This window comes from Mesoplodon mirus (assembly GCF_964341445.2).
Source record: "Mesoplodon mirus genome assembly, chromosome: 4".
Lineage (NCBI taxonomy): Eukaryota > Metazoa > Chordata > Mammalia > Artiodactyla > Ziphiidae > Mesoplodon > Mesoplodon mirus.
The window spans coordinates 62,116,459-62,135,859 of NC_138979.1; the positions used below are offsets into that span (position 1 = coordinate 62,116,459).

A 19,401-nucleotide genomic window follows, 5' to 3' on the forward strand; every position below is an offset into this window, starting at 1 on the left:
TGCTTTTAGGGAACTATGTCTTATTTATCTTTATGTCCCAGGACCTATCACAAAGCCTGACTGACACACAGCAACTGGTGACAAAATATTTGTGGATTTATTTAATAAAGGAGTTAGGAGGCGTCAGAGAAGGAGGGTGAAGAGCATCACACATACATGCACATGCTTAGAACGTGATGATTTCTTCCTGGTCTGATCAGACCCAGAGTATGAAGCAGAAATGGGATCTACGCCACAGTTTCCAACCCCTTTGGATTCTGTCCGTGTGTATGAGGACATGCTGAGACAAGTTCCGTGGCAGTTAGAAGTGAACTGGCTACCAAGGTGGAGAGGGAGGAGCAATTAATCTTTACCTTCTACTGTCCCAAGGTTCCCAAAGTCAAGGGGTACCGGAAATACCAAAGGGTGAGGAGGTACTGAATTGTAGTTCAGATGGGAAGAGGAGGACTTGTTTAAAGGCGGGTCTAGACAGAGTGTCCTAAAGATAGGGAAAAGATGACCCAGAAATGTTTGTTTTTTATAGAAGGGGTAGGGAAAGCTATCCACCAATCGAAGCCACATGGGGGTACTTGAGGCAGAAAAGAGCAGGAGACCCTGGGGGTCAAGGGTTATCTTTTTGGGTAGGCAATATCTTCCTCATCCCTCATCCTTGTAGCCTACCCTCCCCACCAACCAACATCCGAGTGCCTCGATGTCACCCCAGAGGCTGCAGCAGCATGTGGATCAGACACACACCTACATCCGAATGTTCTGTGGCAGGCTCTGTGGTTTTAGCCTCCTAATGCTGATCTGCGTGTCCCCACTGAACTGGGTGCAGTTCCTGGTGATCAACAATGGCCTTGAGCTCTATGCAGGACTCTGGATCTCATGCAACCACGAGCTGTGCTGGAGCCACACACCCAAGCCACCCTGTGAGTGCCACTAAATTGAATGCCACAGGCCCCACAGTTCCAGAGTTTTCTGCCCCAATGGCCCTTCGTCTTTCTTCCTCCAAGATCTTTTGCCCCTCACCTCTCCAAGTCTAGGAGGGATCTCAGCCAGATTGTGAACATGGCCGTTCTTCTCTTTGGTGTCCTTGGTGTACCCTTTCTCCCTCCTACCCCAGGTTGTTTCCTCTCCCAAATTATGAGTTGATAGTCTCTTTACCCTCTGGGAAGAACTTGTTTGTCATTTATGAGCTGTTCCTGTGATGCAAAGAGATTGTTATTCTAATGTGGTTCGCAGAAACAGAAGTGATTGATCGTAGCTGGGAGACAGAACAAAGTGTCTCAACCTCCATCAGATTTAACTTTCTAGGTCAGTTTGTTCGTATGCTAGCAACAGAAGAGAAGTTAAATGCATGTCAGATATGTAGTATAACAAATGCCAGCTATTTAGAGAATAAATTGTCAAATTTTATGTGAATTTAAGTAAATCTGAAGATGCAACACATACTATTTAAAAATAAATGTCTAGGGCTAGAAGATACCATATGCATGAGGCTTTTCAACCAGAACTAAGACTTAGAGGAAAGCTAAAACTACACTAAAGCGTTTCCCCAACATCTGCAAGAGAAACATTTACACAAAGAACAGATATTGTGAAAGAAAACATACATGAGTAAAGTGTTTATTTCACTTCTTAGATTAAACAGGAGTCCCAGATTTGGGGGGAGGGGAGACCTAGGCCCAACCCTGAAGTGGAGCATCACTTATTTGGCTCATGCTTTGTATTTGGAACTAAGGAGCGGGATCGTAAAGCGAGATCTTCGGAGGAAACTAAAATCAAAGGCAGGCAGAGAATTCAACTGCATCTTCAACTGAAAATAAAAACTAGAGAAAATAATTGCAACAAATATGAAAGATAAAAGGTTAATGGCCTTAATATATATATATAAGATATACAAATTATTATTACAAAAAAGACAAATACCCCAATAAATAATTTTTTTGTAAACAATTCACAAAACAGAAACTACAGATGTCTAATAAACATGGGAAAAATGACTTTAACCTCAATCAGCCATTAAAGAATGGCGAATCAAATGAACGATGAGATAGAATTTTTCAGCCATGACATTAAAAGAGATTTGTAAATGGTAATACACAATGCTGCACACTCCCATACGCACTGAGGACACATAAATAGGAACAACCAAAGCAATATGATTATGTGCATCCAGAGATTTACACTCACTAATTCCATTTCTGGAGAAATGGAGTGAGAGACATAGGCAGAAAAATTAAGCTGCAATTATATTTATGTAACCCAGGCTAAACCTCAGGCCTTGAGATTATTATTTAAATCTTTAATGAGTCAGAATCTTGAAATGTTGCCACTTAAAGCAGTTTATTTCTTGGAGCTTTGAATTCACCTATGAGGCCAACGGTTAATCGTTTGGAGAATGTCAACTAAGTGAGTCCTTAAGTACACAATTGTAAGTCAAGTATCCACCCTGTTTCCAGTGTTAACTAGTCCTAATTCTAGGGTCAGTAATCAGTCTGCAATACAGATCTCATAAGGAATTCCCCAAATATAATCAGTATGTCCAGGCCTCATCAGCCTGTAACAATAATATGTTATTATTGCCCAAATTGATTACTGCCCAAGTTCAAGAACTTCAAACTTTTACCTACTGGATTGCAAGAATTTAGCCCCCTCTCCCATGGTGTCCCCAGTCATTTCTTTTCTTTTTTTTTTAATAAATGTATTTATTGGCCGCATTGGATCTTCATTCCTGCATGGGGGCTTTCTCTATTTTCAGAGCATGGGGGCTCCTCTTCATTGCAGTGCACGGGCTTCTCACTGTGGTGGCTTCTCTTGTTGCGGAGCACGGGCTCTAGGCATGCGGGCTCAGTAGCTGTGGCTCGCGGGCTCTAGAGTGCAGGCTCAGTAGTTGTGGCACAAGGGCTTAATTACTCCATGGCACGTGGGATCTTCCTGGACCAGGGCTTGAACCCGTGTCCCCTGCATTGGCAGGTGGATCCTTAACCACTGTGCCACCAGGGAAGCCCCCCAGTCATTTCTGAGACTTTCACTGGGGCTATCTCAAGTGGGCTCAAGTACATGTGTGCTCATGTTCCTCTGTCCTGGACTTACTTCAGGCCATTGTTCCTCTGCCTCTGTCTTCCCCTGGTTCTAGATAACTGATAGCCTCTGTGCCGTAGTAGGTAGGTAGGTAATGGGATGAAGAAAGGATGGGAGTAAAGGACACCATCCTTCACTTTTACTACTAGGTCTCAGCGTGGAACAGACCTTTCTGCTAATTTCCCCCATAGTATAGGTGAGATCAGACCATAATGTAAAAGAATGTGTTGCCACAGAGAGTAACTTGAACTGTCTTTTTTGCAGAGGGTGGGGAAGAAAGCATAGGTCTTTGGTCCAGAGCCAGGACCCCAGGAACCATCACACAAAAAATACCCACAAGCTGTGTAGGGATGAGTTATTCTGGTATACCAACTGGTTACAAGGGAATCTAAACACTAAGAAGATTTCAAAGCTTCCTCTCCAGGGTTCTGGGTATCCATCCAGGATCTTTTCTATTCTTACTGAGACATACAAGTAAGGCCTTTTATTAATGGGTAAGCTGCTGTAAAGACTGCTGTTTAAAAGCTGAAATAGGATTTGCTCTTACAGGAGGTAGAGGCTTAAATTCACCTTTCAGACCTTTGTTTTGTTTTGTTACATGAATTTTAAAAGACTATGAAGTTAGCCAAATGCAGCTGTTTTAGACTCTGAAGGTAAGTGTTTAGTTAGTTTGGTTAGATAATTTTTTGTGCATCATTATGACTGGTAGACTTGGTTCCTTTGAGCCGTTAGACTGTACTATGCTGCAGATATTTAGTTGTTCCTGTGGACTCGTGAGTGATCTTGTTTATGGAGTTTTCAGGAGGTGAGCAGCTAAGACTGAGAAAATTGTAAGAAGAACGTGAAGGTACATTCTTCCCCTCATGGTAGAAGAAAGACTGGACTGTAACGTATCTTAGACAGGAGTTGGACTGGATATCTTAGTACTCTTTTGTTTTCTAAATATCAGAACCCATTTGAAATAGCATAAGCTAAAGAGTGAACTTCTTTATAATGATTCAGAAGCATCTCATAGACTCCCAAAGGCAGGAAGTTTTCTGGACCTCAGGGAATTCCAGAAGAGGCTGTGATCTCAGGCAAAGAAAATCAAGTCAGCCAGTTACTCAGTCTCTCCAGAGCTCCTTTGTCACTCAACTTTGTTTATGCTTTATTTTATCTCTACAGCCCAGCTTTTCCTGTTTATTAGTATGTAAGTGCCTGAAAAAGGGGATATACCAGGCTAGCTTCATATCTTCTTGGTTCAAGCAAGCAAAAGAGGAAATTAGCATCAATCAGTCCCAAATCCAGATATCCAAGGATCAGAGTTAAATTGGTACCCTTCCTTGGTCCTGCTAGCTATAGTCAAGGGAGCTATAAGGATCCAGGGCTCTAGACAGGGACTGCTAAGGCCCATGGGGGACTGGGGGCGCAATACTGCAAAAGATGCCTATCACACTGGGCTTCATGCAGCTCAGTCTAGGCTGATGGTTCTGACTGGCTAATTCTGAACGACCCAGTTTTCAGAAAATGTGCTGCCCTTGGGTTATCATGTTTTAATGTGGCTAACTTGTTGGGGCCACATAGCACCTGACCTCTGTGTGTAGGAGTGTGGTTTCTCTTAATGGAAATTACTGTTATTGATTGTGTTAGCCAGTGATGTGTTCTAAAGAACAAAATAAAACTTAAGAGGCAGTTTGTCAACTGGGATAAGCTTGGTACTCCTCTCTCTGGGTTACTTGGAAGATGCACGTGGATTCTTAGACATAGAAGTGCTTAGAGAACTTTCAGTGGTAGGGATGACCTGGCCCTTGTTACACTGAGACAGAAAATAAGCTAGACCAGAAGGCACCCTATAAAGCAGCGGTCCCCAACCTTTTTGACACCAGGGACCAGTTTCGTGGAAGACAATTTTTCGAGGGGGAGAATGGTTCAGGCGGTAACGTGAGTGATGAGGAGCCGCAGATGAAGCTTCGCTTGCTTGTCTGCTGCTCACCACCTGCTCTGCGGCCCAGTTCCTAACAGGTGCCCAGGGGTTGGGGACCCCTGCTATAAAGGATATTGAAGATATTGGCGGATCCGTGGTATCTCAGAAAGATACATCTACGTGTAATTGTAAGTTCCTCTATTTCTTAAATCTTCTGTGAACCATTGCTAGGGAAGTCAAGGGAAGGATCTATTCCATGTTAGGGATATGGTAGCCAAAAGTATGGGTTGGCATGCTCCCTCTTCTGTCTTACCAACATCCAATCTGAAGGGTCAGAGCCAAAGAGAGCAGAGCTCTTGAGCCAAGAGATAAGAGAGAGAAGGAGTGTTGTGACACTAGGGTAAGGGCATGGGAGCAAAAGAACTTCAGCAGACCTGTCCTCAAACACATGCGAGATGGGACCTCGAGAGACTCTCAGGAAAAAAAGGAGGTATTTGTGGGGTGTTACATTCCTGCAGTCCAGTAAATTGGGTCTTGAAATCATTACAGTATGGGAGTTCAGGTATATGTGACTTCATTTTATAGTCACAGGCTGACAGGGACTGTACATGCCAGATACATTTGAAAGAGAAAAAACAAATAGAAACAAACTCCAACAATGATAAAATCATTAAGCAAAGTACGTTGATGTGATAGACTATCTTGTAGCCATTAAATATGATGTTTACAGCAGGTGATCTGGGAAAAATCTTACCATGTAATCCTCTTAAAAATCACGAAATTCAGTATCATATCCACTGTGTACAGAGGATAGAAAAATACCAGAAAGAAACCAAATAAAATGCTAACAATGGTTGTCTTTGGGTAGTGGGATTGTGGCTGATATTCTTGCTGCTTCTTGGTACTTTTCTAGTCTCTCCAATGCTTATATTGAACATGTATTACTTTTAGAATTAGAATTAGGAACAAGAAAAAGTTTAAATTTGTGTTGTGATGTTAGAGTCACACCTCTTGTAAGCTAGTTTACATCTAAGTTAATGAATTAATATACCCAGAACTATTTGTATATTACCTTTAGTTCTACAGTGAAGGTTTTGCCTTCATAGTGAAAAATTCCAAGTATCAATGAAGAGCTGGGAAAGAAGATCCTTATTTGTGCCCTGGATGCCACATAGCAAGCTCAGCTTCATCCTCTTTAGTCTTCACTCCCTTCTCTAAGACTCTGTCTGGTTTTCTTAAGGAGAGGTCCCCCACTGGACTAACCAGGCCTTTCCTTTCTCCATCTCCTTGGCAGATTACCTCCAATATTCCAGGGCCTTCTTTCTCATCTCTGTCCTCACCATACTTGTTGCTCTTGGCTGGCTCTTCAGATCTTGCCTCCCTAGAAGAGGAAAAATGACTCCTAACTTGGATCTGAAGGTATCCATGCTCCCCTTCATCTCAGGTACAGACCTAGATGGCACGGTAATACTATGGTAAAATTGTTGAGGGGACATAGTTCCTCTGTGTGGGTTTTCATCCTCTTTTTCTTGTCCCTTTTCTCTTCTTCATTATTACATCAAGTTGCCAGCTACCTGCCTTGTCTTATTGTATAAAACATCCATTAGTTAACTTATGCCAGACCCCTTCTCTCTCCCACCTTGGTCAGTCCTTGGATTCTTATCTTCTTGATCCTTTCTATACAATATGGTGTCTGGAAGTAGATGAAGAGTTGGGGGTGGCTGTCGAGGCAGACTGAAGACACTGAGGGATATGACGTATTTTCTTCTGCTCCTAGCCTCCTGCTTGCTCCTCTGCCTCATCCTATTTCTGGCACAGGTTCACTGGCATTCTAGGGATGCCATGGAATCAGCCCTCCTATGGACCTATCATATTAATTGGGGGAGTGACTTCTTATACATGTGTGCTGGTAAGTCAGTCCCCTCCCTGCTTTATGCTAGAAGGATGGAAGGGGAAATCATCTCTTGGAAGGGAGGTGGAATCTAAGAGAAATAGAAACACTAACTGTTCCTATTAAGAACACTTATACATCTAGAAGCAGAGTGGTAGGGTAAAGAAAGCACAGATTGGGAATTCCCTGGCGGTCCAGTGGTTAAGACTCTGTGCTTCCACTGCAGGGGGTGCGGGTTGGATCACAGGTTGGGGAACTAAGATCCCGCATGCTGCGTGCCATGGCCAAAAATCAAAAAAAAAAAAAAAAAAAAAAAAAAAAACACAGATTTTGGAGTCTGAAAAGCTAGAATTAGTAAACTGTTCTACCACTAACTGAGGCACAGACAGGTTGAGTAACTTGCTTAAGACAACACAGAAAGTAGTGAAACTATGATTTGCATCCAGGAGGTTCTAGCTTTGTTCCAACCATGTAAGAAGTACAATAATGAAATGGAAGCACAGAAGGATAATGGAAGCCTGCTGGGGGAAGGAGGGTTGGCTTCACTGAAAAGAGGAATTTTGAGCTGAGTATTTAAAGAATGAGTTAGAATTTTAAAAGCCAAAAGGCCATCTGTCTCTTGAAACTCACCTCGAATTCTTATCTTCCCCTAGGGATTATCTCCTTCCTCAACCACATAACTTCCAGATCTCCTCCCCTTGATCAAAATGTCACTGCAGTTCCCATAGACAAGTCAAGGATGGGGATCGGTCCAGTGACTACAGTATCGCCTGCTGAAGATGCTGGGTCAGGGTTTCAGACAGAATTTACAAGTGAGAACGAGAAAGAACTATCAAGTACAGAACTGTGATGGTGATAGGATAACCCAACTACTTCCTGTCTTAAAACAGGGGAGAAGCTAACTGATTAGGGAATGTTTGTGCAGATTCGAGGAAACTCTCCTAATATCATGGCCATATTACTGAAGTAGAGAGCATTAAAGCTGATGAAATGTCCTTTGTGTATGTTGCATCCAAAATATGTATGATAGTCATAAAGAAAATAATGAAAACTCACCCAAGAAAAAGTTTCTAAAAGAAAACATTAGTGTTTAGGGTCATGAATGAAAGAAACTAGCAATAGATGTACTGCGTGGATCAGAGCTCTCTTTGGGCATCAGGGATTTCATAGACCAGAATGGTCAATGTAGAAAAATGTCACCAAATTTTGTTTGAAATTTTCTTTATCGTGTGTGGCTTTGGGAATACCCAGGATGGAAGGCATTTGAACAATATTGTTGAATCTAATTGGCGATCATTACCAGAAATGGAATGAACAACAATGGAGATAATACCTACCACCCAAAGGAGGTGAGAGGTGCTGGGTAGATCCTGGGGAATCTATGACATCCCACTTCTTATGAAGATTGGTAATTTGAAAACCTTACAGTCTGTTAGGTAAACCAACTGCTTCTCCCTATGCTAGAGGTTATGTTAACCAAGCATCCATAAGCTCTCTGAAATTCTATACAAAACTTGTGTATGCTGTTTTCTGTGAAGAGGGCCATACATTCAATCAGATTCTTGATAGGCCTATGACTCTTTTGATTCCTTAGATTATGTTTTACTGAGCCAAATGAGGCGAAAGGACTTTCTTCAGCCTAAGTATATACATGGACAAAGTTAAAATTTTTTCCATGTTTTGTATACTGTTTAAGACTGAGTAAGGGTGGGGGAATTCAGGCAATCACATGGATCTTTTGATGGCTAAAGATCCCTTTTAAACTTAGACCAGATTCCATGCAGAAGGTTCCTGATCTTCATCTTGTCCTTTATTCCTTTAGTAGCTGCCACTACTCTTTTGTTTGTTGAGGTCCATTCTTCTTCTTCTCAAGCCTGGCAATGGAATGGACTATAGTGTCCAGTTTCACCCCTTGCTGCTCTTAAAGATAAGCCCAGGACTTCCCTGGTGGCACAGTGGTTAAGAATCCACCTGCCAATGCAGGGGACACGGGTTCGATCCCTGGCCCGGGAAGATCCCACATGCCATGGAGCAACAAAGCCCATGCGCCACAACTACTGAGCCTGCACTCTAGAGCCCGCGAGCCACAACTACTGAAGCCCGCACGCCTAGAGCCCGTGCTCTGCAACAAGAGAAGCCACTGCAATGAGAAGCCCGTACACTGTAATGAACAGTAGCCCCCGCTCACCATAACTAAAGTCCACATGCAGCAACGAAGATCCAACGCAGCCAAAAATTTTAAAAATAAATAAATTAATTAAAAAAAGATAAGCCCTGGGATCCTTTTGTTTTAATTTAGAGAGTCACTGGTAACCTTTGTAGAAAACAAACTTAACAGTTCTTATAATCCTGGTCCCTGGTCAGTCATTCCCAAACATTTCCAGATGATGACCAGAAGACTGTTAGGTTAATACTTCTGCTTTTATTCCTAAAGGTAGGAGTTTAGCAGCACATGCATGTGTGCACCCACCTATAGAGACACACACAAATGCACATATATACACACACCCCATTTTGACACTGCCTTAGAAAACCCTTTTCTCCATGTTGGCTCCTTTTCTCCACGTTGCTGATCTTAGTTATTGCAGAGTGACTGGTGTCTTCTTACTTCAAGGGGCCTCATTTCAGAGGCTCTTCAGGCTGTTCCTGGGCCTTTGTTTGGTTGTAAGAATAGACATATAGTCAAGTCCAACTCCCCCTCCTCCCATCACCACTCACCTGCTAAGTATACCCCGCATATTGACTAATTAAGAACTTACAGAGTTCACAAGCACTGTTTATAATTCAGTTTGAATACTATAATTATATGACTAAATTGACAGGGAGCTGAGTACTGATGACTCTTCAGGGAATGGAAGTTTTAAGTGGGGTGAGAAGAAGGAAGCAGGTGTGAATGAGAAAGGAGGATGCTAGGTATTCAGAGAGTAACAATCAAGACCCTGGCTATTACAGGAGAATAGGCAATAATTATAACTAAGTTTCTACTTTACTATCAGAGAATGATCTTTAAGCATAGAGAGTCTTTTGCTGCTTCTTTAGAAACTGAATGCTCTATTTTCTTCTCTCTTTCTTTGCTTGTAGAGAATTCCTTAAAAAAACGTAAGTAGACTTCCAATAAGATAGCTCATTAAATGACCCTTTGATACATCCCTTCTGCTCCAGATACATTACATAATAGATGAAGTGGAGAGAGATACGGAGGTGAGGGGGTATATATATGTATAGCCAGGTCAAAACAAGACAAGCATTTTCACAGACTGGAAAAATAACAAAACCCACAAAGCTATGATTGAGTTAAGCCATAGACTTAATGGTCTCTAAGTCCAAAAGTAAGCAGAGGTGAACAGGAAGACAGGAAGACAGGTCCTGTGGAGTGAAAAGGACCAGAAGTGCTTCTCAAGATATGGACTAGAGCCAGATTCACAGCTCTAGCTCAAACTAGGGACTTAAGAAAAGAAGCTGAGGGCTTCCCTGGTGGTGCAGTGGTTAAGAATCTGCCTGCCAATGCAGGGGACGTGGTTTTGAGCCCTGGTCCAGGAAGATCCCACATACCGTGGAGCAACCAAGCCCGTGTGCCACAACTACTGAGCCTGCACTCTAGAGCTCACGAGCCACAACTACTGAGCCCACGTGCCACAACTACTGAAGTCCACCTGCCTAGAGCCTGTGCTCCACAACAAGAGAAGCCACTGCAGTGAGAAGACCGTGCACTGCAACGAAGAGTAGCCCCCACTCGCTGCAACTAGAGAAAGCCCGCGTGCAGCAACGAAGACCCATCACAGCCAAAAAATAAATAAAATTTTTTAAAAAAAGAAAAGAAAAGAAGCCAAACAAAAGCTACTGCCAAGCACTGACTGGGGCTGTAGCTTATTTGAAACCACAGACTGAAAGAGGTAAAAGGACACAAGTACAACCTTGCTCAACCAAGCAGTGCATTGGTTCATTAACTGGGTCAGAACAGAACAGGAAATCTGAAATACCATCTTATGAGACCTGACTCTGGAGTGGGTCCTTTGGCCAAAGTAAGGAAACCCCAAAACTACCAGATGGAATGAGCATAGAAGGAGCAAAAGAAACAAAAAAGCCAGCAAAATTATTTTGGTACCTGAGAATAGGAATTCCAAACATGTAAAGAAACGTTCATTTCATTTCACTGATTATCTGCTCTAATTTTTATAAATTTTTTTCATTTATATCTACTCTAATTTTTATTATTTTTTTCCTTCGGCTTCCTTTGCATTTAATTTGCCCTTCTTTTTCTAGTTTCCTAAGGTGGAAGCATAGGTTATTGATTTTAGATCTTTTTTCTTTACTAATCCATGCATTCAGTACTATAAATTTCCCTCTGAGCACTGCTTTCACTGCACCCCACAAATTTTGGCCAGTTGTATTTTCAGTTAGTTCAAACTATTCTAAAATTTCTCTTAAAAAAATTTCTCTTGAAGTTCCTTCTTTGATCCATGTGTTATTTAGAAATGTGTTATTTAATCTCCAAGTGTTTGGGGATTTTCCAGCTATCTTTCTAATGTTGAATTTTAGTTTAATTCCATCATGATCTGAGAGCATACATAGTATAATTTTAATATAAAAAATTTTTAAGGTGGCTTTTAGGGCCCAGAGTGTGGTCCATCTTAGTGAATGTTCCACATGAGCTTAAGAAAAATTCTCCTGCTGTTGGATGAAGTAGTCTAGAGTTGGCAGTTATATCCAGTTGATAGATGGTGTCCTCACTCATGTTCTACCTGCTAGATCTGTCCATTTCTGAAGAGTGTTTTAGTCTCCAACTGTGATAATGGATTAATCTATTTCTTCTTGCAGTTTTATCAGTATCTGCCTTATGTTCTTTTGTTAGGCGCATACACATTAAGATAGCTGTGTCTTAAAATATTGACCCTTTTATCATTATGTAACACCCTTCTTTATCCCTTATAACTTTACTTTCTCTAAAGCCTGCTCTTTCTGAACTTAATAAAACTACTCCTGTTTTCATTTGATTAGTGTTAGCATGGTATATTTCTTCATCCCTTTACCTTTTATCCATGTGTGTCTTTTTATTTAAAGTGGGATTCTTTTAGATAACATAGAGTTGGGTGCTGCTTTTTATTCACTCTGAAAACCTCTGTTTTCTAATTGGTATATTTAGACCATTGATGTTTAAATTAATTTTTGATATGATTGGATTAATATCTACAATGTTTGTTACTATTTTCTATTTGTCGCCCTTGTTTATTGTTCCTATCTTTGCCTTCCACTCTATTTTTGTCTTTTTTGGTTCTAATTGAGCATATTATATGATTCCATTTTTGTCTTTTCATAGCATATTAGTTATACTTCTTGTTTTTATTACTTTTTTTAGTGGCTATCCTTTTTTTTTTTTTTTTTTTTTTTTTGCGGTATGTGGGCCTCTCACTGCTGTGGCCTCTCCCATTGCGGAACACAGGCTCCGGACGTGCAGGCTCAGCGGCCATGGCTCACGGGCCCAGCCGCTCCGCGGCATGTGGGATGTTCCCGGACCGGGGCACGAACCCGTGTCCCCTGCATTGGCAGGCGGACTCTCAACCACTGCGCCACCAGGGAAGCCCCCCCCTTTTTTTTTTTTGCGGTACGCAGGCCTCTCACTGTTGTGGCCTCTCCTGCTGCAGAGCACAGGCTCCGGACGCGCAGGCTCAGCGGCCATGGCTCACGGCCTAGCCGCTCCGCAGAGTAAACCTGTGTCCCCTGCATCAGCAGGCGGACTCTCAACCACTGCGCCACCAGGGAAGCCCCTAGTGGCTATCCTTGAGTTTGCAAAATCCATTTACAACTAATCCAACTTCCACTTTCAAATAACACTCTATGGCTCACAGGTAGTGCAGGTACCTAATAATAACAAAATAATCCTAACTCCTCTCTACTGTTACTTATATCATTGCTGTCATTAATTTCACTCAAACATAAGCATATGTGTGTATATGCACATAAGCATATATAAGTGATACATTGTTGATGTTATTTTGAACAAACTGTTACCTGCTAGATCAATTAAGAATAAGAAAAATGAAAGTGTTTATCTTACCTTCACTTATTCCTTTTCTTATGCTCTTCCTTTCTTTATATAGATTAAAGTTTCTGACCTGTATCATTTTCCTTCTCTCTGAAGAACTTCATTTAAAATTTCTTGCAAGGCAGGTTTATTGGCAACAAATTCTGTCAATTTTAGTTTGGGAAAGCCCTTATTTCTCCTTCACTTTTTTTTTTAAATTTATTTTTGGCTGCGTTGGGTCTTCGTTGCTGTGCGAGGGCTTCCTCTAGTTGTGACGAGCGGGGGATCTTCTTTGTTGCGGTGCATGGGCTTCTCATTGCAGTGGCTTGTCTTTGTTGTGGAGCACGGGCTCTAGGCACATGGGCTTCAGTAGTTGCGGCACTCAGGCTCAGTAGTTTTGGCTTGTGGGCTCTAGAGCACAGGCTCAGTAGTTGTGGCGCACGGGCTTATTTGCTCCATGGCATGTGGGATCTTCCCAGACCAGGGCTTGAACCAGTGTCCCCCGCATTGGCAGGCAGATTCTTAACCACTGCACCACCAGGGAAGTCCCTCTCCTTCACTTTTGAAGGTAATTTCATAGGCCACAGAGTTCTAGGTTAGGGTCTTTTCTCTCTCAGCACTTTAAATATTTCACTCCCCTCTCTTCTTGCTTGTATGGTTTCTGAGGAGAAGTCAGATGTAATTCTTTTCTTTGCTCCTTTATTGGTAAGGTGTCCCCCCATCCCAGCTTCTTTCAGGATTCTTTATCTTTTAAAAAAATATATTTAATTTAATTTATTTTATTTTTTGGCCATGCTGCGCCACATGTGGGATCTTAGTTCCCCGACCAGGGATCAAACATATGCCCCTTGCATTGGAAGCGTGGAGTCTTAACCACTTGACCAGCAGGGAAGTCCAAGATTCTTTATCTTTGATTTTTTCAGTTTAAATATCATATGCCTGTAGAGATGTGGATGGACCTAGAGTCTGTCATACAGAGTGAAGTAAGCCAGAAAGAGAAAAACAAATATCGTATATTAACGCATATATGTGGAATCTAGAAAAATGGTACAGATGAACCTATTTCCTGGGCAGGAATAGAGAAGTAGACATAGAGAACAGACATGTGGATGGAGGGCGGGGAGGGGAGAGTGGGACAAATTGGGAGATTAGGATTGATATATATACACTACCATGCATAAAATAGATAGCTATCAGGAACATGCTATAAAGCACAGGAAGCTCAGCTCGGTGCTCTGTGACAACCTAGATGGGTGTGATGGGGGGCGGGGGGAGGTGGGAGGGAGGTCCAAGAGGGAGGGGATATAGGTATACATATAGCTGATTCACTTCATTGTACAAAGAAACTAACACAACATTGTAAAGAAATTTTACTCCAATAAAAATAAATTTAAAAAAGAAAGAAAAAAAACCCCAAAATATCATATGCCTAGGGACTTCCCTGGTGGTCCAGTGGTTAATAATCTGCCTTCCAATGCAGGGAATGCAGGTTCGATCTCTGGTCGGGGAACTAAAATCCCACATGCTGCAGGGCAAATAAGCCCACGTGCCACAAGGAAAAGATCCCGAGCGCTGCAATTAAGACCCGACGAAGCCAAAAATAAATAAATAAATAAACAAATATGATATGCCTAGGTGTAGTATTTTTTGTTTGTTTTTTGCTTGTTTGTTTTGTTTTTTGGCATTTATTCTGCTTTTGATATTCTCTGAGATTCCTGGATCTGTGGTTTGGTGTCTGACATCAATTTGGGGGAAATCCTCAGTCTTATTACTTCAAATATTTCTTCTGTTCCTTTCTCGTTCTTCTCCTTCTGGCATCCTGACTTCATGTATGGTACAGCTTTGTAGGTGTCCCATAGTTCTTGGATATTCTGCTCCACATTTTCAGTCTTTTTTCTTTTTGCATTTATTTTTGGAGATGTCTATTGATCTATTCTCATGTTCAGAGATTATTTCCTCAGCCATATCCTGTCTACTAATAAGCGCATCAAAGACATTCTCTATTTCTATTACTGTATTTTTTAATCTCTAGCATTTGTTTTTAAATTTTTAATTAGAATTTCCATCTCTCTGCTCATATTACCCAGCTATTCTTGCGTGCTGTCTACTTTACTCATTGGAGCCCTTAGCATATTAATCATCATGGGTAGTAATTGCTTTCATTCTGATCCCAGGCACCTGCCTATGCTTATGCCTCATCTTATTACTGATGCAAGTGAAACTGTACAGTAGGAAAGTCTCAGAGCCCCATTTCCTACTAGTCTACCGCATCAATTGCTGGGGCAGTATCTTCTACATGATAGTTGGTGAGTTAAAGCTCCTGTTAGGTAGTGAAGGCACAGACAAAGCAATTCTAGATGATTGGCCCTTCTCTCTATCTCTTTTTCCCTTTCTTTTGGTTGTTTGTTTAGTATATTAGAATCTCATAATTTGGAAGTGTCCTGCAAGTGTCATTGTCATGTCAGTGAGCATTCTAAAGCAAGCGCTTCCAATTTATCTAAAACATTTTTTCTATAATGATACCTGACCCTGAACAAACGGGAGAAAGATTCAGGAAATAGAAGAAGAAGGCAAAGGTATAACTGAGCTATTCATAGTTCTTCTGTTCTTCCAGAAGACAGTTCCTTAATTCTCCTCTCCTTTTATCACATCAAATAAGCTTTCCATCTTTATGGATCTCCAGAATAAAGCAATAACATTGGAGTTTTGCCTGTGTAACACTTCTCTGATAATCTTTCTAAACCACATACTTATTTTTATTAACTACAACAGTGGTCTCTAAACCATTGCATCACACACTCTATTAGTAAGACACTTTATAAAATTTATTTATAAAATATGTACATGTATTACATTACTATTATAGTCATTACATTGTAAAATATACTCAAAAATAGAATTTAAAACATTATTTGCTAAAAATACAGAAAGAAATTATTAGTTTCTTCCTGTGCCTCAATAAATTGGCTTGCATACCCCCAGAAAACACTGTACTACAGAAAAGCTGGGACCAGTGTTTTGAATTCCAAGCTCCTAAAGATAATGAACAGGATATTCAGAAATGTATTATTAATCAAATTACATTATAATTAAGCCAGTGTTACTCTTCAGGGGTGTTTGATGACTTAAGATTTTATCTATTACTCATCCACAGTGCTGACCCTGACTTTTTCTTTTTCTCTAGGGTTCCTCTCTGGACTCAGTCACTTAAGTTCTCAGGTTTCTCTTCCAGATCAAAATCTCCTTGTGATCCCTATAACAAGGACAAGGATAGGAAATATAGCCACAGTAGAATTGAGTCTATCTGAGGCAAATGTAGGTGTTTCTCCATGGGTGAGAAACACGTAACAGAAAAACAGTTAAGTTCAGTGGCACAATCAAGGACCCAGACAGAGGCAGGGACTGAGACAGGGCCAGAGATAGGAAGTGAGTCAGTAATATGGGATGAGTTAAGAACTCAGGCAAGGTCAGCTACTGAGGTAGAACCAGTAGACACAGCAGAGCCAAGGCCTGAAGCAGGGAAAACAGTAGGTATTGTGAATATGTCAAGCAATAGACCTGACGTTAATGAAAGGAAAATGACTGAAGACAGGGGTGATGAAGACAGATTTAGCTGAAATAAATGACGATAACAAGACAAAAAGATTAGTCTTAGATACAAGGTAGTAGAGGGCAGGGGGAAAAAAAAGCCTATGAGAGAGATTTCCCTTCAGGGCTGAAGACATTTGTTGAGTCTGTATGAAGAGGAGTAGTAGTATCAGAGGTAATTCTGAGATGACAGTATAATGACTGTTGAACCCTCCCCTAAACTATGCCTCATTCGCTGAATAGGTTGATATTACGGATGAAAGAGAGTCATTTGTATGGTTTAGGTCAAAGACACCAATAACCTACGAATCACAAATAAAGTGATGAAAAGCTAATTAAAAGAAGTTTCCATGTAGTGTTGTATGCTGTGACTGGGAAAGGCTGCAAAATGTGGGGTGCCCAATCCACTAAGCCTTTCCAGATTCCCATGACCACACAATGGAACATTTCAGCAGAATGGAAAGAGCACTGGGTTTGGAAATTCAGACTCTCATTTTGGGGCCTTACTCCTCTAATGAGCTAGACTGACTTTTGGCAAACATTGAACTTTCTTGGGCCTAAGCTCCTTCATTGACCAGCAAGGCTCTGAACTTTCTAGTGCTGACTGTTTTGGCCCTATATAGTAAAAAATAGAGAAATTATTCCTGTTGGCCCATACAACCCCAGGTTATCTTAGTAGGTAACTTAGTCTAGTCAGAGTAATTAAATTCAGTTCTCTACCTCCAAGGCTAGTTTTGGCAAGTCACTTCTTATTTTTTATTCAGAGAGCTCGTTTAAAACATGTAGGTGATTCCCATGGTTTTCGACTATTTGCAGAAACTAGAAAGGAAGGAAAAAGGTAAAGGCAAAAGGAACAGACTCTCTGAAAGAGTATACCATCTAGACTCAGGGAATTTCAGTGAGGGTTTAAACGGTTTTGCACAAGGGGTTGTGGCCTTTAAAACCGGAAGCTAGTTTTTTGGTTGGCAATATTGGTAGTTCACCATGAAAACCCACTCTTAACTCCTTAAACGGTCGATATTTTACTATTTCTGCCTGCCTGTACCTCTTACTAGCTAAATTCTATGGCCCTTAATTTTATCATCTTTAAAAGAGGCCTCAACAAATAATATCATCCCCATTCCACATATTTTACTTTCTGGAACATTAGATAAGGGACCAGGATTGGGAATAAAGGATAGACAATGCAGGGCACATTAAAAAATATTCCTCCCAGTAAATATGAATTAACAGATGTCCGTATTAAAGTACAGATTCTGTATGGGAATAGTTAATATTTTAGTCGTACCTTAATTTAGGTTACTTAAATTGATTAGATAATTACATAGCCAAATACTACTAAGCAGATGATTTGATAGTTGAGGGACAAAGGAAGAAAAAAGAAACTTGCCAAGGGAAGGTCTAGATGAGAGGGAGAATTTTGAGAGCTTCCAGGCAAGATGAAACCTGTAACCTCCATTTTCTCCTGGAGAGCAGGGACACTGGAATAGTAGAAACAAATGTGGGGGACTTCCCTGGTGGCCCAGTGGTTAAGAATCCACCTTCCAATGCAGGGGATGCAGGTTCGATTCCTGGTTGGGGAACTGAGAGCCCACATGCCACAGGGCAACTAAGCCCGCGTGCCACAACTACTGAGCCCGCGCGCTCTGGAATCCACGAGCCACACTAGAGAGAAGCCCACATGCTACAGTGAAGATCCTGTGTGCCACAACTAAGACCTGACTCAGCCAAATAAATAAATAAATAAATAAATAAATAAATAATTTTTTTTAAAAAAAGGAAACAAATGTGGGAGATTGATAAACACAAACTTTATCTCCTTTATAATTTTGCTTAAAATCATGGCAGCATTAGATATTTGACTGGTTTGGAAACCTGTAACCTCCATTTTCTCTTATTCATAACCATCTTCCCATGCATCATCCAACCAGCAAAAATTTAACAAAGATTTATTAAACATTAACAGGTAGTTCACTGTGCAGTGAGGGGAAAAGGCAATAAGAATAAAGGGTAAAATACAAGTTTCTGGAGCTCTAATAGTGCACAAGAGGCACTGCACACCCAGTTCATTCCAGGGGCTTAAAGGAAAGGTGCTCAGGGTCGCTAAAACATGAATGAGCTCATTCCTGAAAAAGACAAAAATGATGACATAGACTTCATCTGGGAGAAAAAAAAATCACTCAACAAGTCATTTGTGTGAACCTGACTGTTCTAAAGGTTTTGGGAAATAGAATAATAATTTAGCAACACAACAGCTTTAAATTTTATTTAAATAAACTTGTTCTTAAAAAGTAAAAAGCAAAATAAAAACAAAACTCCCTTAGCCAGTTTTCTCCTTGGACTCTAGCTTCTTGTCATAAATGGATATTGCTCCAAAAAAGAATGTCTTTCCATTTGTTTTATAGTTTTCATTCATCAGTGTCTTAGAGATTTCCAAGTACAGGTCTTTTACTTCCTTGGTTAGATTTACTCCTAGGAATTTTATTCTTTTTGATGCAATTGTAAATGGGATTGTTTTCTTAATTTCTCTTTCTGATAGTTTGCTGTTGGTGTTTAGAAACTCAACAAAATTTCTGTATATTAGTTTTGTATCCTGAAACTTTACTGAATTCATTTATGAGTTCTAATAGTTTTTTGGTAGTTTCATGTCATCTGCAAACAATGACAGTTTTACTTCTTCCTTTCCAATTTGGATTCCTTTTATTTCTTTTTCTTATCTTATTGCTAGGACTAGGACTTCCTATGTTGAATAAAAGTGGTGAGAATGGGCATCCTTGCCTTGTTCCTGATCTTAGAGGAAATGCTTTCAGCTTTTGACCATTGAGTATGATGTTAGCAGCTTTATTCATAATAACCCCAACCTGGAAACAATCTAAATGTCTTTCAGTGGGTGTATGGTTAAGCTGTGCTATATAAATACCATGGAATATT

General features: G+C 40.7%; 1 protein-coding gene across 3 annotated transcripts in view; it reads left to right on the plus strand.

Moving 5' to 3' along the window:
* TMEM202 (transmembrane protein 202) overlaps nt 1-19,401 on the plus strand; it is a 33,460-nt gene that overhangs the window by 12,438 nt on the left and 1,621 nt on the right. The window contains exons 2-5 of one of the 3 annotated variants that reach the window (XM_082618078.1): nt 656-911; nt 6,264-6,413; nt 6,747-6,878; nt 7,514-8,114. The exons of 1 other annotated variant lie outside the window; for it this stretch is intronic. In XM_082618078.1, coding sequence (XP_082474204.1) covers nt 692-911; nt 6,264-6,413; nt 6,747-6,878; nt 7,514-7,710 — 699 coding nt within the window. In that variant the 5' untranslated portion in view covers nt 656-691 and the 3' untranslated portion in view covers nt 7,711-8,114. Of the gene's footprint in view, nt 1-655; nt 912-6,263; nt 6,414-6,746; nt 6,879-7,513; nt 8,115-19,401 lie in introns of those variants that run through there. One more of the 3 variants, XR_014293810.1, reaches the window with a different exon arrangement.